Source organism: Triturus cristatus, chromosome 6 (genome assembly GCF_964204655.1).
Source record: "Triturus cristatus chromosome 6, aTriCri1.1, whole genome shotgun sequence".
NCBI classification, from domain to species: Eukaryota; Metazoa; Chordata; class Amphibia; order Caudata; family Salamandridae; genus Triturus; species Triturus cristatus.
The window spans coordinates 1062606616-1062630951 of record NC_140589.1 but is presented as its reverse complement, the minus strand read 5'-3'; the positions used below and the strand labels follow the sequence as shown (position 1 = coordinate 1062630951).

Genomic DNA, 24336 nt, shown 5'->3' with positions numbered 1-24336 from the left:
TTGGAGCAGTCCCCTAAGTGAGCCTTAGAATGTCACATTTAGCCTCTTCATTGTGGCTCATGTCAGGGTTTACCAGACACATACTTCAAATTAGTCTAGTTGTACAGGCATGCATTTGAGCAACAACATGACCAGTGGCAATCTGAGAAGAGGGGTGGGCGGGTCACACACACTAACATACGTACTCTCCCTCGCTCATCTAAATGCACACTCACTCATTCGTTCATAAGCACGCACACATACATACACCATTGACACACACATACACACACCCATTTACAGTGTGTACAAATAAATACATATATATTCATACATGCACACACACAAGCACCAATTATTTATTTTTTTAAAGCCTATTGGGCAGAAGTGGTGCTCTTGGGTGGCCCGAGAGAATTTTGGTGGTTCCTAGAGGATTGGGACTGCTATCTCCTCTCATTGGCTGACCATGTTATGGGACAGCCAATGAGAGGAGGCAGCGGATCCTTACTCATCAAAAGGTGGGGTCAATGAGACTGATGACCACATCCCACTCTGTGACAAGGCGTCACTGATGGACAGTCTGACCTGGACACTATAAGGATTAAAACCGAAGCACCCAGGTCCGAGTCTATCTGTGATGTCCCCCCTCATCATGAGGGACAGGAACTCCAAGCCCAGCTAAGGAGGTCACGCTCACAGGGCTGTGAAATAGTCAGCCCAGAAAAATTCAGCTTATGCAGCCAGCCACTTGCACATGCAAAGTGCATGGCTGCATGACCTGAACATTTATTTATTATTTATGTAATTTTATATAGTGTGAGCATAGCCCGAAGGCATCAGAGCGCTTTACAACAAGCAGGATACAAGGATTATATCGGGTTACAATACTAATAATTAATCTTGTACCTTAACAATGGTGCATGAGTGCAGGAGTTATCACAAGAAATAGTTCAGCAAATGAGCAGGGGAGATACACAGTAAATTGATTTAGGTGGTTGGGTTGTAAAACAAGGGCAGGTCAGATTATAGTGGAGGGAGTACGATAGCTAGATTGAGGGTGAATTTAACCAATATGTCTGTCAAAAAGGCGGAGCTTGAGGTCCTTTTGAAAGTTGCTAGTTAGGTGGTTAGATGTAGGGAGGGAGGCAGAGAGTTTGAGATTCTAGCGGCACTTCCAGAGAAAGACTGGTTCTTGTATCATTCTCGGCTGAACGTGGGGAGGTTCCAGTAGCAGGGATAGGGCATTTTTGGAGCCCCTATTTGCTCTGGAGATTTTTGGTTTCTTGTTTAGCTAAGAGGTTGAGGAGGAGTGCAGCACTCTGTAGGTAATGCAAGCAGTTTTGGATTGCGCCCGCGCTTCAGTGGGGAGCCGATGGAGGGCATCGGCTCCTCTTCTTCTTGATAGAACACACACAAAATCACATGGAACATGTCAAATAGTACGAAAGAGTATCCTTAGTTCCAATGGCCACACGTTCAATCAATGTCATGCCGGCGAATCATTTACCTGGTCTTTCAGTTCTTTTATAAGGAAAGCGACAGGCTGTCCATGAAGATTTCCACTCTCAGATGTACATGGAGTGTTGATATCGGAATGGGCATCCACCCAAACCACACATAGATCAGGGTGAACCTTCGCATGACCAGCGATTGTGCCAACTGCCAGGCTAAATAGACAAAAAGATAACAAATGTTTTTACAAACTGGGGGGCATTTCAACATCTGGATTTCATACAGTGTGTTCTGCCAGGTTTGTCAACTGACCTGAGGATACATAGTGCCGCGTGCTCCATTGCTACCAGAACCGTGCTTTGCCCTGAACTGAATGTACTAATGCAGAAAAGAGAAGATGGCGGTCTTTGAAATGAGGCACTCATGGGCCTCCTCGTGGATATTAATGAGATAACACCAATGTGTGCAGCACTATGGAGACTGCAACAAGAGGATGGACAGGGGTCCCTTCATGTGCTCCGGACAGCGCCTGCATTGTGCGCTGCCCCTACACCAAACTAGTGATGCCCTGCACTGCTGAAACCCAGAGAGCAGCAAGCGAGTCCCTCGGTGCCAACAGCCACTTCTGTGCCTTTGGGAAAGCAAGTGAGCCGACCCATCTCTTGCACCCTTAACATACCCATTTTGCAACAAATTGCAAGCTGTTTTACCATTAACTTTCACTTTTCGACACATTGGATGTAGTAGCTGCGACAGTTCCCTTGCTGCCAATTCAATGTGCAGGGATTTAGGGGCATATGTATCAACCGATTTTGTATTCGCAAACGCTGCGAATCGCAAAAAAACAGCGTTTGCGAATAAAAAATTGCAAAAGGAGATGTATGAGGCATTTCAGCCTCGCAATCTTAAGGAATCGCTAAATTTGCGATTTCTTAAGTTTGCGTAAGCATTTAAGAAATTGCAAATTGCGATTTCTTAAATGCAATGTAACACGCACCCAAGTTGTGCGATTTCTCCTTAAGAAATCGCAAATTACCACCAACTTCAAGTTGGTGGTAAATTGCGATTTCTTTGAAATATGCACTTTTTTGCATATTTCAAAGTGCCATGTGGTGCGCATACATGCCCTTAGGGCATGCATGTGCGCCATATGTGCACAGATGATGATTTCAGAGGTGCATCAGGGTGTCATCATGACACCCTTGCACCTTTGAAATTATTCTCAATTTGCGATTAGCAAATAGTGAATCGCAAATTGAGAAGGACTTCCCATTCATTGCTATGGGCCTCCTGGCCCATAGGAATGAATGGGAAGGTATTCCTTAATTGCGATTTCGCAATTTGCTAATCGCAATTAAGGAATTTTAAGAAATCGCAAAAGTTGGGCAATTTTTTAAATACATCCCGTTTTGCAATTCTCAAATAGCGATTCTCAAAAAATCGCTATTTGAGAATCGCAAATGGAGATGTTGATACATATGCCCCTTAGAAACTTAGAGATAACATGTAGCATATAGTTGCCAAGTCGAACAAAAATACAACGTGCTGCTGTTCCACATCTATAAGCCTTTCTTTAAGACTGCATTTAAGAGCTATTTTGAAAGCACATATTAAATCTAAAACTCCAATGTACTTCACAGTGAGTTGCAATATTGCTGAGGCATGGCCCGTGATGACATTTGATGACAATATAACTATTTTGGAGTACACTGAAATTGAAGTCCTCTCCTAGGTAGTGTATTCCTTTGGCTTGCTGTAATTCTATGTAACCAGTGCTCGGCACGAGAATGTCAATACCTCGCAATTTGATGTCTGGATATTTGCTGTGGAAAGTCAATAAAAATACATTAAAAAAAAAACTCTTTTGGAGTAAGGAGTGCGTGAGGTTTCCTCTGTAGTCACACACCAGCTAGTACAGCTAGAAGAAAAGAGGGCTGTCATTTTCTAAAGTCGGCAACGAAGAGGTCCTGGTGCTGGAATCTGCCTGACAATATTAAGTTGGCACCTGCAGCAGAATTCTACCTCACCGTAAATTAACCTTCTTCAGTAACATGGCCACCAATTCGATTCGAACCATTACAGAGAAGTCATAAATAGCATGGTGACTTCGAAAGAACAGGAGCGAAATATGATGAATGGAGATACATTTAGACATACTCAGAATATCTAATCTGTATGCAGGGCATAAGTCCTGAAAAAGAAGTGGGGGGACAGACCAAGTCAGGCAGTATGCAAGTGACATCATGACGTGTGCTATCAAAGCACACGACGTCACGAATCGTGACATTCCACGGGGAATCACAGGAAGTAACCTCAATGGAAGTGATGCTCTGATATGTGTATGTTATAACATATGCCAACTGCAAATGCAATAAAATGTGGGGCATATTCTCAAGGAGCTATCGCGGAGTCAACGGCACTTTATCGCACCCAAAGTTGCAATAAATTTATCTCCCCATTCACAAGCTGGGGTTAACTGCCCACAGCAACAGCTCAACCGCGATAGCAGCCGCAAAAAACATCGCCACAGAAGACCCCCACAACTATCGCTAATGTGATACAGAGTAGGCGCTCCCGTGCCAAAATCCGCGACAACACCACTCCACAACATTCACAACGACCAGACAAAACTGCGATAAAGAACACAAAACAGGCGATAAGGCGCGTTAGCAGCAGGAAAATAACACCTGCTCTGACCTGGTGCAAAGTCGGACCACAGCCTGCACCGCAAAAGGGAGCACAGCCCACAGTCACATCAGAAGGGCAACAGATGCCATGGAGCCACTGGTCATGCGGCCCGGACACCCAAGAGGGCCACAACACCCACCACCAGGATCCCAACTCCCACCCGGAACAACCCCCCCCCCCCCGACCACCACAGAGGCAGCGCAGTCAAAGACAGCGGACCCCCAGGAAACGCACCAGCCTCACAGACCCAACACCTGACAATGTCATTGCCCACTACAGGCCCAAAAGGACAACCATCCTATGCATCTTGACCAACAACGCCCAACAGGCCGACAGAACCAACACAGCGGACAAACAACATCCCACCCCACACAAAGCTGCTGGCTGTGCTGCACCTGTTGGCCCCTGGTTCCCCCCAACCAACACCCGCCAGAATCGGAGGAGTCACACAGCCAGCCACATCCAAGTGCCTCACACCTTTCCTGGACATCACCACAGCCTGGGACCGCAGTCCCTATACGTCCAACACAATGCGCAGGATCCGCTGAACACCAAGCAGGAACCATACACCATAGCTGGCTGCATGCATGTGTTAGGGGCAATCCACAGCACACATGTCATACCTGTGCCCCCTGCCGACACAGCACACAATCACCGCAACAGAAAGCACACGTCTCACATCAATGTGCAGGCAACAACCGAACACCGTGGAACCTCCACCAATGTCGCCTCCAAATACCCAGCCAGTGTGCATGATTCCTCCATCCTCCAACAGTCCATCAGCAACCAGCGTTCCCAGGATGGCACCAAGGGAAATGCATAACCCCTTGGCAAGTTCCAAATGAACACCCCACTCACCTCAACTCCTCAACCATGCAACTCACAACCCTGGCAATGCACATGTCACAAATTCACAACCAACATGCAAAACAACATGCCCACCCACCAGACACGACAGAACAACTCACAATGGTAACCTGGGCAAGCCCTGCGCATGAGCCATCAACAGCATGGCACCTCAGCCACACACTAGCCGAATGTGGGGAGAGGTGGCAACCAGGCATGTGTGAAGGAGGCAGGAGAACCATGATTGGGAAAGTACACAATGCCAAGTGTGGCGGAGATGTGCTGGACCGACTGCAGTATGCAGAACACACCCATATCCACGGCGTCAAAAACCTCTAGTGTATGGAGTGTAGAGTTGACGCAACCATGTCACTCCGGCCAGTGGGGGAGTTCGCAGAAATGTTGCCTGTTACGTCCCCCCCGTAAGCGTGCACGGAGTGGGATGGCCCGGCGTACGCCGGGCCAGCGTAGGGGTGTGAATAAAAAGCACGTAGCCCTGGGGGTGGTCCTCTTTCGGAAAGCCCAACGTCTCTGCCAGGGTGGCGCCTCTCACCACACCACAAGGCCAATGGCAGCCACGTGAGCGGAGTTGCCTGCGATCCTGTGCGCCTGCCGTACCCCGGCCTGCTGGACCCTGAACCCGTCAGGCCCGCCACTGCGCAGCCAGACCACACTGATCACCTGCCAACACCGGCGTGTGTCACGGAGGGCTCACCATGTGCAGGCGCAAGCTCCAAGCCCGAGAGCTGCGACCCTGGCAGCCTCTCAGACTATCGCTGGCCCTCCGACGCTGGTCCACATTACTCCATCCTCATTCACATACTACACTGGCGTCATCTTCGGCCCAGTAGGTCCCATATGTGAAACTGTGTCCTGAGTCCTGAATGGCAGTGACCCCAAAGCCGGGGCAACGGCCACAGCAACAGACACCCCCGATCAGTGAGGCATAGTTCCATATGGGCATCTTGCGATTCGTGGTGCCACTAACCCTGTTCAACGCCAGCCGGCGACACGTGGTGCCACTAATCCTGTTCAACGCCAGCCGGCGACACGTGGTGCCACTAACCCTGTTCAACGACAGCTGGGGACACGTGGATGAGGGACCAGGACTACCCTGCAGACCAGTAGGTCCCACATCCAGCTCCTAGTTGCGAATCACGAATGGCAGAGTCCTCACCAGTGGTCGAGGAGTAAGAGGAAGATGCGGCTCAGTCCAGACGAAAGCTGGGTCACAGTCACGGAGATGACCGAACACTATCAACAACTGACCTGGTGCCATCAACCCTGTTCATCGCAAGTCCGCGTCCCGTGGTGCCACTGAACCTGAACGACGCAGGCCGGTGGGGCCATCCAACCTATGCCGGCGACACTCGGTGAATGGCCCGTGCTGACCGCTGCCTCAGGCCTACACTGCGGTCCATTAGGTCACACATGTGGACCTGTGTCTAGGGTAAGATGTGGAGGACTCCACACCATTGGACACGCCTCATCGCAGGAGGCATCCCCTAACAGCACTGGTGCCACTAACTCTGTGCGCAATGAGTCATGGGCACCATCTGGTTGGACCTTGGTGGCATCAGAGCCCATGGCCTGGTGGTTTTCTGCATCTTCTTCTTCCTGCTGGACCGCACTCGGTGTCCGACATGTGTCTGTTCCATTCATCTCCACCATGGTAACTGTATAAGTGTGGGCCTGCACTCTGAATCCTGCCCTGGGAGTACACCTTCCACTGCCCATCGATACACTCCGCGACAAGACCCCTTGTCATCCCGTGAACCTGCTCTGCACCCGTGACTGTGCCCCAGTGCACCGCAAGTCAGCGGCCCGTGGCGACAGGCCCGTGCAGGACGCAGTGCATCCGGGGTTACTAACTCTGTGCAGCACAAATCAGGGGGCCTTTATGGTTGAATGGTTGTGTCCTTTACGATGTACACTGTTGTCGGTTTCTGACTGCACCAGGCAGTCCTTGCCAGCTGATGTGCACACAAACCACACATATCCAACACAGGTGTCACTCGGTAAGTGTGCCTGATAATAAATGTGGCCGTGCACACGTGCCCATAGCCATTTTCTCCATCTGAGCAAGTGTGTCTGTGTGTTCATTATGTCAGCATGATGGGCACGGGCCCTGCAACATCACAGTGTGCTGTCTTCTGCGAATGTTGCCATGTCACCTCAGCGTTGGCAGTGACCCTGGACATGTAGCCCTGCACCTGCTCCCCTGAATGCACAGGCTGCGTGTGCTGGTTCGGTGGGGGGGCAGGGCGTGGTCCGGACCTGGGCCAGTGCATGAAGTACGGTGTGTCTCTGTTTTGGGGTGTTGTCACCACCAGGGCCACAGTACACGATGTTGCAATGTGGCATGTACCAGGAGGGCGGGCCTGCAGGGACAGGGATAGTAGGAGCGCGAGGACGCTCGGGTTCTTGGCACATGCATTCCAGGTGTCATGTGTATCAGTCTTGCGGATGCATGAGTCTGTTGTCTGGCCTCATTCGCAGCGCGATTCCAGACAGCCATGGGCTGAACACCTGTGTCTGCCCTGTCCGGACCATTGGCCTACACCCAAGTGGGCGCACACCTTCAAAGGCCAGCGTCACGGTATTGTTGGCATGGCGCTGGACATGCGCGGACACACATTAGAATGGTGTCCCGTAGGAGTGCACGTGATGCAACCGTGCAGCGCACACAAGTGTGGGTGCCCGTGGCAGGGAGGAGCAGCTGTGTGGCAACGTGACACACAGTGAGCCCGCTCATGTGCATTGTGCTGGGCATATCATCCATGAATTCCAGGGTCGCAGATGTCCCACCACACCCACGACCGGCCTCTGTACGTCTCCGGTATGCATGCAGCTGTTGAAGTTACTGTAGGGTTGAAATGTCCTTTGTCTGTACTATCAGGCGGTAGCACATCTGCAGCTCCGAGCAGGAATTTGCATGTGTCCAGCACCCCCTGACAGATACGATAGCATTTGCTTGCTACTCACACACTACGCACTGCCCGACGTGAGACCAACGTGTACATATCCCACACGCAGTAGTCCTTGGTCGTAGTTGGCGTGCGTGAAATGGCCTTCACATGTACTCCCACCCCACCTAAGGCCTGCACCCGTTGCACACAGACACTGCTCATTGCACCGAGCTGTGCCATTTCATCCACCTGACTGTCTCAGGGCAAGCCAGTGCCGCCTCAAACAGAGCCACTGACGCAAAGGCAGACCATTGCGGACACCTGCTCGACTCCAGTCACGTGGAGCTGTACCGTGCACGTCTGCTGCATGTACTGGGGGCACTGGCATTGGCAGTGCTGCAAATCAGTTACTGGCTGAGCTTCCGCCTTGCACACGTCACCTGCTTGCAGCCTGTGTTGCATTGTCGCTCGTGCATATTCAAGTGGTCCATGGATGTCTGCCTCTCCAACGTAACGGTAGCTGACCTGGATTATGACGTGTGTGTACGCCCCCTGTTGGCCCATGACCAGGAGTGTCACCAGGATGACCGCTTATGGCATGCATGGATGTTTGGCATGCAGGCTGGAAACTGGACCTGGGAGATTGCACGAGTCGTAGTGTGCAGTGAGCACATTGAGCCACTACCCGATTGGGCTTTGGTGTACATTGGGTCCAGTGGTTGGAGTCAGCACATCTCTCCGGGTCAGCTGATGGATTACATCGGCGACATGTCAGATGTGGCGGACGACGATCGCTCATTGGAGATGTTGGCCTACGCAGCTGCACTCACGTTCATGGACGAGTGACAAGGTACCTGCAGTCAAAACTGGATGTGAGCCATTGCACGTGTCCCGACACATGGTTGCATGTTGTGGATATGGTCACATGTCCCAAGATGACAGTGGACATGGCTGCATTGGCCAGGACTCATGTTCTAGGCGCGGACAACCAACGCGGGTTGGCACTAACTTGTGTTGGTGAGGGGCTCCCTCAAGGTGGACATGGACGCTTTCCTACGTTCCTCATTCAGACATGCTGCTGCATTTGTCTGCATATCGTGGCACTTCTCTTGGCCGTTCTGACTCGCACCTGTTGATAAAGTTACCCGCACTTTCACTTGTCTCCAACTGTGTTGTGGCTTGATTTGTATGCCAATGTGTGTGTGTCACGAAGGTTAGTGATGACGGACAGAGTTAGACACCACTAACCGTTTAACCGCAGCCAGCAGGAACGATGGAGTGTTGAGAATCCTCCCAGCTCTCCGAAATGATAAGCCCCACAGTGCTATTAACGCAGCTATGGAACCCAGCACCCCGGGGAAGAAGGGAAGGGGATAAAATAAGAAAGGTCACTGCCTGGGGAACGTCTGGCTTGAGGCTGCTCTGTGCTTGGGTCCGGGTAATGGGAACACCCTACAGAAGGGAAGAGAAGAAAGAACACAAGCATAAAACCACTATACTGTCTTTCATTCACCCTTCATGCTCTTTCCCCTCCCTCGGTTGTCACCACGGCACTTACAAACTCCAGACAGTAACAGCTTGTAATCCTCTCTCCGAATTCCCACAAAGGAAAAGGAAGGCAGTCCACTCTCCACTGGGAACTCCTATTCCTTGGCAAAAGTCAGGGTCCTCTAAGAAAGCTGTTAGTAGCACAGCAGGGTCAATGAGGACGAAGGGAAAACCGCCCCAGCTCTGGGCACGAAAGTCTGTACCAACTGGGCAGGGGAAGCAGGAGAACGAGGGAAAAAAGAGGAGGAGCAAGCAGCGGAGGAGAAGGGTAGTTTCTGGAAGCCTCCGCTAAAACGAGTCTCTGTCTGAGGGAATACAGGCTTTCCGGGACCTCAGAGCGGGAAATGACAACTATCGCTGGATATCATGAAGAAAACAGTTGTCTACAAGGACGTCATTGCACACTCTCAGAGAGCAAGTACTTGCGTGTGCGCGGTAAAGGATTCTCCGCAGCCCTCGGTGATCGGCGTGTCAAGAGCGAAGTCTCAGGAACGTCGCGTCGGAGTACCGAGAGGTAACTCGAGGAAATTGCAGTGGCGGTGATTCTGGATTCCTCCGCGGGAAGGAAAGCGTCCGCCACGTCTCAGGAAGGCAAAACGATTGTCAAGCACCTTCTTCCTGTATAGGAGGTGCTTATAAGGTCGTTTGAATCTGTGGCTGCCAATCAACTGGGAGAAGTCCCGTCCCTTGGCATTCTGGGAGTTGTAGTGCCGCAGCCCCTTTCTCCATTCATTCTCGTGCATTCGTACCTGAAAGGGGGTGCGGGGGTGGTTACTCACTAGGCTGATGATAGGGATGTGTGGAATCGTGACAGAACCCCTCCTGAAGGAACGCCGTCTCGGCGGTCGTCCAGGTTTTCCTGGATTGTTTTCGTGGAATTGTTCTATTAACTCGGGGCAATGGAGATTCTGCTCTGGTTCCCATGTTCTGTCCTCCACCCCAAATCCTTTCCAATCTACTAGATATTGTACCCGTCCCCGAATCAATCGGGAATCCAATAACCTGTTTACTTCATATTCCTCCTGCCCATCTACAACAATTGGAGGGGGTTGATCTAGAACTCGGATGTTGGGTGCACAGGGTTGGAGAAGGGAGACATGGAAAACTGGGTGTATTCGCCAAGAAGGGGGCAATGCCAATCTTACTGCTACAGGATTGATGACTTCTTCAATACTGTATGGGCCTATGTATTTGGGTTTTAGTTTGTCGATGCCTTTCAAATGTATGTGTTTTGTAGCTAGCCAGACCTTATCCCCAATTTTATATTCAGGTTCTTTGGTTCTTTTCCTGTCTGCAAATCGTTTGTGAGCTGCTTGGGCCTTCCTTAGGTTGTTCCTTGCCTCTATGAGGATTGCCCGGAGATGAGCATGGTGTTCTTGGATGCTTGGAAGGGGTGATTCTATGGGCCACTCGAAAGGGAGCATGTTTGGATGGTGTCCAAATAAGCAAAAGAACGGAGAGCATCCCAATGTAGAGTGATCGGTATTATTATATGAGAATTCCGCTGTCCATAAGAGCTCTACCCACTCCGTGGCATTCTGCATGGTAAAACAGCGAAGGTACTGCTCTAAAGTTTGGTTTAAGCGCTCAGTCTTGCCGTCTGTTTGGGGGTGGTAACTGGTCGAAAGTTTGGCTTCTACATTCATCGACGCACAGATCGCTTTCCAGAAGCGGGAGGTGAACTGTGTTCCTCGGTCTGTTATGATCGCACTGGGAAGTCCATGGGCTCGTACTACATGTTGGAGCATCAATTTAGCCACTTCGGAAGACGTAGGGAGCTTTTCTAGGGGGATAAAGTGTCCCATTTTGGTCAGGTGGTCCACAATCACTAGTATCGTCGTATATCCCTGACAAGGGGGCATTTCCACGATAAAATCCATAGATATGGTATGCCATGGGCGTGGAGGAATCGGGATGGGTCGTAACTGTCCTGTGGGTTTCGTATGCACTGCCTTGCCCTGAGCACATACTGCACAGGTTTTTACGTATTCTTTAGTATCCGCTTTTAACGTTGGCCACCAGAAGGAACGTTCTATCCCTTTTGTTGTTTTCTGTATTCCCATATGACCTCCCAAGACCGTATCATGAGCCCATGACATCACCTGTTCTTGTAATTCTGTCGTGGGGATATACAGAGCGTGTTGAACAAACAGCAGACCGTCATTTTCCGACCTCGTCTCTGGGGCATCCGCTAACCAGGCTTGAGTGTCTATCTTGGTCAGGGATGTATGAATTTCGTGCAGGAATCGGTCTGCTGTGATTACTGCAATGGTGGATGTCTCCACTACTCCATCTCCCAAAATAAACGGTGTTTCCGTGATTGCTTCCTCTAAGTCCACCTCCTCGATAGGAAGACGGGAGAGGACGTCCGCTTTTCCGTTTTGGGGTCCAGGCCGGTATTTGATAATGAAATCAAAGTCTGAGAAGAAAAGAGTCCATCTTAATTGGCGAGGGGTTAGGGCTTTCGCTGTTTTTAAAAAGAGCAGGTTTCGATGGTCTGTATAGATTTCGAACGTATGGTGAGCCCCCAATAGATAGTGTCGCCACTCTTCACAGGCCCTTTTTATTGCCAATAGTTCTTTACAATATTGTGAGTTCATGGTAACTGTGCGGGCTGCCCACCGGACTTCAGGATCATGCAGAGTTAGCCAGGGCATGCCCAAAATGAGACAGAATTGCGGGGCATCAATGAGGTCGAACTGGATGCATTCTAGATGGTTCTCCCCGAATTGCATTAGTAAGGGTGGTGTATGTGAGGTAACTGGTCCTGAGGTTAACACGGAGCCATCGACAGCCTTTACACATTCAGGTTTCTCTTTTCTCACGCTGGTGAGTCCTATTTTCTGAGCGTAAGCTATATCCATATAGTTCCCGGTGGCCCCGGAATCCAATAAGGCGTCGGTGTGCAGGGGTGAACCACTGATTATCCATATGGATACAGATACATTTATGTGAGCCACAGCAGGTTGTAGGGTATTGGCTATGACGGAGGAGATCTGGGTTCTTCTTCCGCCCGGTCCAGCGATCTCAATCTGGGTCGAGCTCTTTAGTTTTCCGCCGTCTCTTTTGTGCCCCCCACTGCAGGGCTTCTTGGAGGTAGGCTCTTGTCGGGAAGCTGTGCTCGAGCTTTACATTCTCGAATGAAGTGGCCTCCCTTCCCACAGTATAAACATAATTTCATCCTTCTCCGTTTCTCTCTCTCTTCTACGGAGAGAGGGCCTCGTATTCCTCCGATCTGCATCGGTTCCACTCCGTCCGACGTCTTGGGTCTTGTGTCGGTAGCCTCTTTTGGTTTGGAGTACCAGAGGCGTGAATCCCCCCGCGTCTTATCTCCTTTGCGTTCTTGTAACCGGTGGTCTAATTGCACGGCTAATTCTATCATCTCCTCACACGTCGGAGGTAATTGAACTACTTGAGACAGTACATCTTTCAATTCCCCTCTCAGGCCCTGGTAGAACAAGGAGGTGCGTTTTTCGGGCGGCCAGTCGGTTTCTACCACCAGACGGTTGAATGAGGTGATGTAGGTAAGCAAATCTTGTGTCCCTTGCTTTAACGTGATTAGCTCACGGTCCAAGGTTAACATGTGTGTCTTGCGATCAAAGAGTTTCCGTAATTCAATGCAGAAGTCAGGGAACCGATGCAATACTGGATCATTTCTCTCCATCAATGGGATGGTCCAGCTAGCGGCGTTTCCTCCCATATAGGACATCATAAATGCCGTTTTTGCAGTATCGTCCTGAAAGACAGCGGGTTTACACAAGAAGTGCAGCCTGCACTGATTTAAAAAAGTCTCAAACTTCTTTGGTTCGCCATAGAACCTCTCAGGGGGTGCCAAAGGGATACTGGGATTCTGAATCACATGAACTGTAGGTCTTGAATCACTCGACTGTAAGGGGCTCGAAGACATGGTGAAAAACCCCCCACCTGCCTGTTCCTCTCTGGCTGGAGGATGTGCGGTAGCCCCTGGAGGAGGGAGGGTTGCCTCTCTAATGTAAGGACCTCTCCTTGTTAGACCTGCCACCTCTCTACGCAAGGTCCCCATTTCTTTTCTGATGTCTTGATTTTCTAAACGCGTAGTGTGCACCTCCACCTGTAGCGCATTTAGGCTCTCAAGTAAAGAGGACAACACTACGTTTGTGTCCATCGTTCAGGCTGGTCGTATTTCGTGGGCTTGACAATCTGTCACGAAGGTTAGTGATGACGGACAGAGTTAGACACCACTAACCGTTTAACCGCAGCCAGCAGGAACGATGGAGTGTTGAGAATCCTCCCAGCTCTCCGAAATGATAAGCCCCACAGTGCTATTAACGCAGCTATGGAACCCAGCACCCCGGGGAAGAAGGGAAGGGGATAAAATAAGAAAGGTCACTGCCTGGGGAACGTCTGGCTTGAGGCTGCTCTGTGCTTGGGTCCGGGTAATGGGAACACCCTACAGAAGGGAAGAGAAGAAAGAACACAAGCATAAAACCACTATACTGTCTTTCATTCACCCTTCATGCTCTTTCCCCTCCCTCGGTTGTCACCACGGCACTTACAAACTCCAGACAGTAACAGCTTGTAATCCTCTCTCCGAATTCCCACAAAGGAAAAGGAAGGCAGTCCACTCTCCACTGGGAACTCCTATTCCTTGGCAAAAGTCAGGGTCCTCTAAGAAAGCTGTTAGTAGCACAGCAGGGTCAATGAGGACGAAGGGAAAACCGCCCCAGCTCTGGGCACGAAAGTCTGTACCAACTGGGCAGGGGAAGCAGGAGAACGAGGGAAAAGAGAGGAGGAGCAAGCAGCGGAGGAGAAGGGTAGTTTCTGGAAGCCTCCGCTAAAACGAGTCTCTGTCTGAGGAAATACAGGCTTTCCGGGACCTCAGAGCGGGAAATGACAACTATCGCTGGATATCATGAAGAAAACAGTTGTCTACAAGGACGTCATTGCACACTCTCAGAGAGCAAGTACTTGCGTGTGCGCGGTAAAGGATTCTCCGCAGCCCTCGGTGATCGGCGTGTCAAGAGCGAAGTCTCAGGAACGTCGCGTCGGAGGACCGAGAGGTAACTCGAGGAAATTGCAGTGGCGGTGATTCTGGATTCCTCCGCGGGAAGGAAAGCGTCCGCCACGTCTCAGGAAGGCAAAACGATTGTCAAGCACCTTCTTCCTGTATAGGAGGTGCTTATGAGGTCGTTTGAATCTGTGGCTGCCAATCAACTGGGAGAAGTCCCGTCCCTTGGCATTCTGGGAGTTGTAGTGCCGCAGCCCCTTTCTCCATTCATTCTCGTGCATTCGTACCTGAAAGGGGGTGCGGGGGTGGTTACTCACTAGGCTGATGATAGGGATGTGTGGAATCGTGACAGTGTGTCACGGACTCTCTGGCTTCCTGCCATACGTGCATTGCTACCCCACCAGGAATGTGTGTTTGTACTTGCGCATTATCATGTCCCTGTTTCGTGCTTTGCCAGTTGCGTATGGCTGTTTACCGGCCACAGGCGGGTGCACTTGTGTGCTGTGTTTGGTTGTGCACAAGTTGGTGTTTGTACCACATTGTGTTGGATGTTGGGGTGCTCTGCTTCCTATGTGTGTGTGCTGCATTGTGTGTGAGATGTCCCTTCAGCTCTGATTTGGCTCACCTTTTTCTCTTTCAGGCGGTGTTATCTTCACTTCTGTGCTTGTTCAGTGGTGTGACATTGCCGGGTTGTGTGACTTGTGCTCCTGGTTGGTGTTGTTACTCTTGGGCATGGTTTGTCTGCAGTTGTGCTATGCTTAGTTGTGCATGTGTGCCATTGTGCCCATCTCCCCCCGTCCCCCAGTCCCTGCTGGTTCATCTCCCTGTTGCTGTTGTGTCTGTTTGGTGCAGTTTGCGGTCCCAGAGTCCTGCCACCATCTCCAGACTGATGTGGTGGACACCTTTTCCTCCATGTCATCCAGCTCCTGGTGTGGCGCTGGATTCCCACCTCTGGTGTGCATTGTTGCCTTCTTGTTGTTGGCGTGTTTCTGCTTGATTGTGCCTTACGCATCATTGCTCGAGTTCTGGTTTTCTGCCATTGTCCTCCTCCGCTCTCAGACTGCATTTATCTTGTGCAAGATGGCCTGCAATGTACAATGTTTTGTTGCCAATGGGTTTGGTGGGGTTGTCTGCTGGCTTGGGTTGCCTCCATTGTGTTTGGCTGTTGTTTTCTGTTTGGTCTGTCTTACTTTTTCAGGCTTTTGTTGTGCTTATTCCCGCCTGCCGTGTGTTTTGCGGTCCTGGAGGTGCTTATCCCTGCTTTCCTCATCGCGAATGGGCTTATCGCACGTTTTCTGGTGTTGTGGTTTGTGTTTTTATCTCCGTTGGGGTGGTTGTATCGCTGACATTGGCCATGTTTTCTGCGGACTATCGCATGCTACCGCCGTGTTGTGAATTCCACGTTAACACAGGGTTATTTTCCCGTGATGGGCTGCGATGTGTAAAGTTGCGTTATCATTTTTTGGTGATGTTTATCACACGTTCTTGTGAATATACCCCTGTGTTTTTAAAAAAAAGTTCTCCTGCAAAGCATATCATGCAACATGCAGATCACAGATTTTTATTTTATGTAGAGAAGGTAAGTGGAATACTGCTTTGAACAAAGAGATCATTTTGTTACTTGCAGTTAATACATTGTAATCCTTCTAGTAGACCAGAGTGAGCTATGAAGGGTATTTGACTTCTACACCTTGTTGCCCTGTCTGTTTCATGTAACACATCTTGTACATTGATTTACGAACTTACATTATTTATTTGGAATGGATAATATGTATGTTATGTAAAGCGCTCTAACATTCTGTATTGGGTTGAGTCGCGCTATAAAAGAAATTAAATTATGCTATTTAAATTGTTATTTGTGTAAATACTGAGACAGACCAACCCATCTGACGTTGTTACAGTTCATGCACTTATATACAACAAAGTAAAAAGCAAGCATCTCTTAAGTATCGGTGAAAAGATAACAAGCTGTGTGCTTTTGTTTCCTCGCCTGTGCATTTGCGAGGTTCCAGGACGGCTCCGGTCCCATACTCAATGAACAGGAGGCATAATGGCCCCTTAACTTCTGTCTTTATCGTTGCCCAGCTGGAGGTGAAAAAAACAGTAAAAGCAGTCTCTTTGCTGCCTGCACGTTGCTGCTGGGAATCGAAAGCAGACGACGTTCAGGCGCTGATGAACGTGTCCCGGTTTCTCAAAATTACACTGGGACAAGTTCAACATATTTCTGTGGGGCCCAACTTCTTAGCAGGGGGGACGGCGTCCACCCTGTAAAAATAATTGGTGGATGCCGTGTACCCCAGAGTACCCCCGACTCGTGCCCTGTCTGCACAATAACTCTGACTAAAGCACCCACATAATGCTTTGACCGATGACCATTAAAGTAAAATGGCAACTCTCCTCCTGCTCAGATAACTGACATTCGAACAATAATGGAACTTGGGGGGGAAGTGCCAGAGTTAATCTCCCTGGTGTGGATTCTCTACATTTCCGGATCAGAGTTTGAGAGAACAAGGATACCCTCCGAGGATGCTCTGAAAGGCATTGTGACCAATGGAAGAGAGCACCACTCCTCGAGGACACTCATGATCATTGAAGTGGGTTATGCAGCAGTTTTCAAAACTATCTTGTCTTCCCTCAAGTACTCAAGAACGAGGGATGTACGCTAACAAGGAACAACTGAAGCCAATGAGTCAACATCAGGTGTTAGGAGGGAAATTCGGATTTGGAAGGGAGCTGAAGCTCACCTCTCATTGTTCAGGTCATATATCTTTGATTTTACATTGCGGCTGTGATGGGCTGGAAGACTCAAGCTCACAAATAAGCCACCTGCTTTTGCAGCTCTACACTTCCAGTTTCCTAGCCCACCTTGAAGTACATGCATAGCCAGTAGGCATCACATGATCTGAAACACAGGCTTAAGAACAGCAGAGATTAACAACATTTGACATGAGTCGCGGGACCTTGAGGCATACTAGTAGCGAATGGACGTTTTTCTAAACTTGCCTACAGTATGCCTGCTGCCTAATTCTGTGTGTGCAAAGTATCACATAACAGAACACTTGGAAATGTATGGATACAGAATTGAACATTTTTTACATGGAAAATATTTTTCTATGTGATTTCACTCATCACACAGAACCCATATAAAGACTGGTGTGTGATTCACAGTTTCTTCCACAGCTTTGGTGGCCACCTATTCCAAGCTCATTTAGGTGTAAGTTTAAAAGCACAGGGAAGTGCATCAAAGGCATGATGAAATTAGAGACTACATACAAAGTTAAAGACCCTGTTCTCTTCATTTGCACAGACCACTGGCTTGAGACCCCTGTGGCCAAACCAACTGGTGTTGCTTCCAGTGCTTAATTTGAGCAGGTGGTTGGAGGTGAAGACCATCAGTACTCATTTATGGGAAACAGAATGCACTTTTCAAACAAACTTTGGGCCAGACAGACAGAGAGAAAGACAAAAAATAAAGAAAGGAGGAGGATGAGAAAGAAAGGAAAGCAGGGACAAAAGGTAGAAGTAGGAATGAAGTTGAACTTGCAAGAGAGAGATAGACAAGATGTGTGCGGAAGTTGGAGATAGAGGCATGAATCAAGACTAGGCAGCCTTGATGTTCTACAACCTTGACATGAGGCAGCAACAGGGGCCTGCTCCTAAGAAAAATTTTAGACTTTTTTGGGGGGCAGGGGGGGGGGGGGGGATATTTTTTACAAATTAGGCAGATGTCACTTCTAGTTGTGGAACAATCGATATATTTGCTAGATTAGTCACAACAATTGGTGATATCTCCACACACATACATTGTCAATTAGTGTGCAGAAACAGGCCTAAGGATCGGCCCTACTTGGTGTGCATACATTATAGTTAAAGGTACTATATTGTGCAATAGTCAGTCTCAGATTTTATATGACATTCATAGCACCTCCAGAAGATCTTCGTGAGAATTGAACATAATTTCACCAGACCAAAAAGGAGGCCTAGAGATGTAAAGTGACAAGGGCTTAACCAACTTTATTGCTGCTGAGTCGGTGAAGGCTTGAAGAGCAAGTTTGGGAACCAGCTTATGCTCAATTATTTATTATTCCATGAATTCATTGTTTGTTGTGCACAAGTTAGGTATGGCAATAATGGTGAGCGAGAGGCAGTAGTTCCACAAATACATTTATTCAGTGGCGTCACTAGGGGGGTGCGGACCGCACCGGGTGACACCATCACATGGGGTGACACCACTCCATAGGGGGACTGGAGGGGGGCTTTTGAAATGGAGCCACTGACTTCCTTTAGGCCTGTGTTCCTGCTTCCTTCCCTGCGAGCGGCGGGGTCTGTGGCTGTGTCACTGACTCCCTCCCTCGCGAAAAAAAAAACAAATCTCCTCAGATGTCCGGGCGCGCCAAGAGCTCGAGGTGAGCTCAGCTCTCGCTATGCCTGCGTAAAATGCATTAGGGGCCAAGGGGAGACTCCGCTCATCGGGGCAGTTTTCCAGCGTCCCTTGCAACTCGTCCACCGAGTCACTGGCAAGAAGTTTCCTCCAGGAGCCGAGCCAGCAGCATCCGCCTGCCTGTCTCTGCGCCACCTCCACTGAACGACGGCCGAAATGCAGGACTACAAGGTAAGGGGAACGTCACGTGCTCGTATGCTTTTAAATTTCATTTCCTATAGTAAATGGCAAGGCGGCGTGGATTGCGCGCCTGCTACGAAAGCGAGACTCAGGTTGGTCTCAACATTCCATTCTTTAGTTTTCTCACTTATTTGACCCACAGAATTTTGACATTTGTTGCTCTGTCGCCCCTCTTTTAAAACGCAGTGGAGGAGGTCTGAGGAGAGCGCTGCCTCTTTAAACCTTGTAAGGGAGGGTGCACCCTCACATGCCCTCGGCCGCCGGATCCCTCCCAGTGGATCCCTCCTGGCCTCCCTGCACCCCCCTGTTGTAAATTGAAACAACGATGTGATTAAGCATTTACTAAAGACATTAATTCCCTTCTCTAGATCATGTTTTCTCCGTTATGTTGACCGAAGTTCGGACTCCATTTTGTATTGTCATGCTTCCACGTGTTCCCCACGAGAAGAGTCCAACCTCTGTGTTAGTTGCTCTTGTAATCTGCCTAGTAACAGTCTATAAATAGCTCCTTTGTCCATCTGGCGCATGCCCAGACTTGACCACATCTGTTATCAGTTAGCTTTGCTTGACCATGTTTTCGCGGGCTCAAGGAGTGCGTTAGCTCCGCCCACATATTGATTCAGTATCGAAAATGACCATAAATGGTAATGTTCTTCGGCCTCATGTTGTATCCACCCACTTATGAGCCCCTCTATTGTGTATAAAAGGGGACCATGTCCGCAAGTTCTTTGTGCTACTCTATGCAATGCTGAAGAGTGTTGTGTGGATTGTAGGACCACCCTTAAGGGTTAATAAATGCTGTCTTTGTATTTTGCAGTTTCCGTGCCAACTTCCTTATAGATTCCATTACAGGAGAGCGAACCCTTGTGTCCTGCGGGCCTAGCTGGGGCCTGTATTCATCAATTGGCGCCCGTCACGTGGGGCTCATCGGCGACTCGGATGCTCGAAGGACTGGTCGCGACGAAGGTGAGGAATTTGGCCGGGGACGTGATCACTGCCAGCGGCGTCTTAGCCCTGGCATCCCGAGGTTTTTCTTCCTTCCCTTCCGAGCTGACCGTCTGGGTGGCGCCGGTCCTCGACTGAGACCTCTTCTGTCGGTCCTGCCGTGAAAGCCGTTTGGGCGATTGTGGAGCTTGGCAGTTGGAATCTGGACTCTTGATTGGTAAGAACCGGTGTACGGTACTTGCTCCGAGTTTTTGAAGCCTGGTCCGGCTATTTGAGTTTGATTTGTGATGACTAGTCATATTTTGTATTTGTCTTTGTGAAAATATATGCGTTGCAACACATATAGGCAGGTAATGTGGAGAGATTTCTCCGGAGCTGTGTAACTTTGAACGGCGCAACGATTAAGTGCCATTTTCTCTATAATATTGCATATTTTGCATTATTCCTGAGCATGCCTGCTTTTAGCGCACTCCGTAAGTGGTGTTGCTGTTTTGGAAACCGGTTGAACCTCGAGGAATCTGCTCCAGCTCCCCCAGAGGGGACTCCTAATAGGGATATGTATGTGAAGCATGGTCTTTCTTCCATAATGTACAGCACAGTATGGAGGAAATATACTAAAAAAGATCCTGAGTTACGATGGCCTTTGTATGGATCGTTTGATATACGTAAGATTGAGTATGTGGAACAGTGTATGTGTAAGCGGCGTGCTCGTCAGGATATGTTTGAGTGTGTGCGGTTGTGGGTGAAGGAGGTGCGTGAGCGAGAGAAGCGTGAGAAAGCGCTGTTCGATAAAGAACAACGGAAGAATGATCATGTGCGAGCACAGGAAGCGAGGCGTCGGGAGGACAAAGAACAAACGGAGAGACAAGAGAAAGAGCGTAGGCTGCAAGTCTCGGGTCAATATGCTGTTCGGCAGCCACTTTATCCTGTCCTTAATAATCTTGATGATGATTTTTATTTACTAGATCGCTCTCCGCCCTCTTATGTTGGCGCATCTGCTCCGAGGCCACAAGATTCTGTCCCGGGTCCGGGTAAGGTAGATACGCGGTCCATGTTATCGGCTGAGCATATGGCTGAGCTTCGGCAAATTTCCTTCCGTGCACTTAAGGGCAAGGTGTCCGTGGATGAATTGTTCCATACTTGGGGGCCGTGGCAGGATAGAGAGAGATTGTATTTTCTGAGTCATTTTGCTGAGGAAGTGATTGCTGCTTTCCGGAAATATTCTAGTGTCTTTGAGCCTGAAGAAGTGACATCGGATGCTAAAGCATTGCATGATGGTGTTTTTTCTCCCTCTAAGGCTCCTGATACGGCTCGGCGGCTGTTCGCCTTGCGGGACGCGGTGCTGGCCCATAAAGAAAAAGCGCGCCAACGAGCAGGGGAGGAGAAGCAGTCGGATTCGTGTACCGCAGAAGGCCACTCATCCACCTCTCAATCAGATAAGAGCGATCCAGTGCATGCTAAGCCAATGCGCGAGGCGGCGCCTTTGTATGTTCCTCCTAAAGGAGCGGGGACTAGCTCGGACATTACCTCCGCCGATGCTAAGGGATATTTTGTGTATAATTGGGTTTATACTCCGTGGCATAGAGCTGATGTTATGGCATTAAAGAATGCGCTGCCTGACCCCCGCAAGAATCCAGCGGCCTTCTACGAAGAAGTCGAGGGGGCCCTGAATTCTTGCGTTATGACTTTAGCAGATATAGACCTGTTCTTTGGCCTTATTCTACCACCGGATATGTGGCGATCTGTCCGAAAGGTAGATGATATAGTTGCCTTTAAGGCCCGGTGGTCTGACCTTGAGAATGAGGATAGGGAGCGGAAGCCCGCGCAGAAACCACCCCAGAGTATTTTAGATCTCCCTGCTGCTATTGTGGCTAAGTTGAAGACAATTATTCCCCCTAAAAAGATTGACTGGAATATGTTAGCTGCATGTAAACAGAAAGTTGACGAGTCAGTTGCGGACTTCTTTACGCGCTTTGAGGAGACGTTTCATGATTTTAGTGGCCAGTCGCTTACTGACGATACGGGCCGCCACCTTTTTGCGGATAAATATGTGGCTAATCTGCTGCCGGCAGTTGCGGCCCGTTTAAAAGCGAGTGAAAGTTCTTGGTCTTCCGCTACACCGACGGCCCTCCTGACTATCGCCCAGTATTATGAGCGTCAGGAGCAAGAAGCAAAGGGCCAGGAGGAAAAGAAATCGAAAGATTTGAAAACAAAGGTGATGTTGGCACAAGTCTATGGCCCGCCCCGACGGGGTAGTAATAGAGGTAGGGGAGGATCTTATGGTCCTCCCTCGGGCCGATCTGATTTGAATAGGAACCAATGTGCGTATTGTAAGCAATCGGGTCATTGGGCTAGGGACTGCCCGGTGTTGCATGCATCGCGTCAGGGGCATACCCACGGTGGCCCGCGAGGTAGAGGGGGTTTCTCGAACTTTAGAGGGAATTCTAACGAACAGGCTCGTTTTGACTCTGCTGGGCAGCACCGAGACAGATCAAATGTTTTCGATCGCCAGCATCAGTATCAAGTGTCGGGGATTGACCGGTCGGGGTACCATGACTCTCAGCATGCATAGGGATGCGTTGGATGGGGGTTAGAATCAGTTGAGGTGCCGGTCGATCAGAAGGGTCCTTATGTATCGGCTGAGGTTTTGGGCTCTACTGATCAGTTCCTAGTGGATACAGGAGCGACACGTAGTGCGCTGTCTAAGCAATTGGTTCCGGGGGCTCCCCCATCCGGCTTAATGGTCAAATCGGTAGGGTTTGACGGTACACTCTCCCGAAGCCCTCTTTCGCAGCCCCTCATGTTTAAGGTTGATTCTTTTTCTGCACCCTGTCCGTTTCTGCTTGCCCCGTACACACCGGACAACATTATGGGTCTTGATATGTTAAAGCATTTTAGGGCTACGATCCGCTGCTCCCCTGCTGGTGTGCGGGTAATATTGAATGACAATTACCCCCGATCTGAACGGATGTGTGCGATGTCAGAGGATGCGCTGTTAGCTACCCTCCCTCGTGCTTTGTGGGCAACTTCGGATACTGATGTGGGACAAATGGTGATTCCACCGGTCCACATTAGCGTCCAGGAGGGGGCGGTGTTACCACGCCTCCCACAGTACCGTATTTCCCAGGAGGGTGAGGAGGCTCTCATACAGATAGTACAGGATTTGATGGCGGTAGGGGTAGTGGAGGAAGTCCCCTACAACATTTGTAACAGTCCGATTCTTCCCATACTGAAAAAGGATACGGATGCCAGAGTTTATCGGTTTATAATTGATTTGAGAGAAGTGAACAAGATCGTGATACCTCAGTACCCAGTGGTTTCCGATATCACGACGTTGCTTACTTTGGTCCCACCTACGGCGACTATGTTCTCTGTGATCGATTTGAAGAATGCCTTCTTTTCCATTCCCATTCACCCCGATAGCCGATATCTTTTTGGGTTTACATTAAATAATAGATCTTATCGTTTTTGTAGGATCCCCCAGGGCTACACAGAAAGCCCTAGTATTTACAGTCAGGCTTTGAAAAGACAATTGGATTCCTTTGTTTTGCTCGAGGGGGTCGCCCTCATTCAATATGTCGATGACATCTTGCTGGCGGCTGACACCCTGGAGTTGTGTGAAAAAAGTACGTTATCCTTACTTTCCTTTTTAGCATCCCACAATCATAAAGTATCTAGGAAGAAATTGCAATTCTGTAGACCAAAGGTGACGTATTTGGGTCACCTTTTGTCTAAGGAGGGACGTGCACTCACACCGGATCGTATCCAAGTAATTTTGGACACACCGAGACCGTCCACACAGAAGGATGTGCGTGCATTTTTGGGCCTTGTTTCTTTTTGTAGACAGTGGATATTGGGGTTTTCACACATAGCTAAGCCATTGTTAGCCCTCTTGACAAAGGACACGCCTATCCCAATCCCTTGGTCAGATGAGTGTGATACTGCTTTTCAGCAACTACGACAGGCCCTTTGTTCAGCACCAGTGTTAGGGACCCCTGATTATGCAAAACCCTTTTCGTTGTATGTGCATGAGAAAGATGGATGTGCATTGTCAGTTTTAGTGCAGATGCACGGCGATAAGCAGCGCCCTTGTGCATATTTTTCGGCTGTACTTGATCCTGTCGCCCGAGCATTACCAGGGTGTTTTCGCTCGGTTGCGGCGACAGCTGTGTCAATACGCCAAAGTGAGGGAATTGTGTTATCTCATAAGCTGTTGGTATTAGTCCCCCATGCTGTCGATGCCCTGCTTAATCAAACAAAGACGCAGCATTTGACCAGTGCCCGTTTAACGGGATATGAGTTGACGCTTTTGGCTCCTCATATTACGTTAAAAAGGTGCGTAACGTTAAACCTGGCAACAT

The 24336-nt window shown here is 49.4% G+C and overlaps 1 protein-coding gene across 1 annotated transcript in view; it reads right to left on the bottom strand.

Annotated features, from left to right (window-relative positions):
* ARG1 (arginase 1) overlaps positions 1-24336 on the bottom strand; it is a 189098-nt gene that overhangs the window by 59355 nt on the left and 105407 nt on the right. The window contains 1 exon segment of the mRNA XM_085611897.1: positions 1487-1646. Coding sequence (XP_085468023.1) covers positions 1487-1646 — 160 coding nt within the window.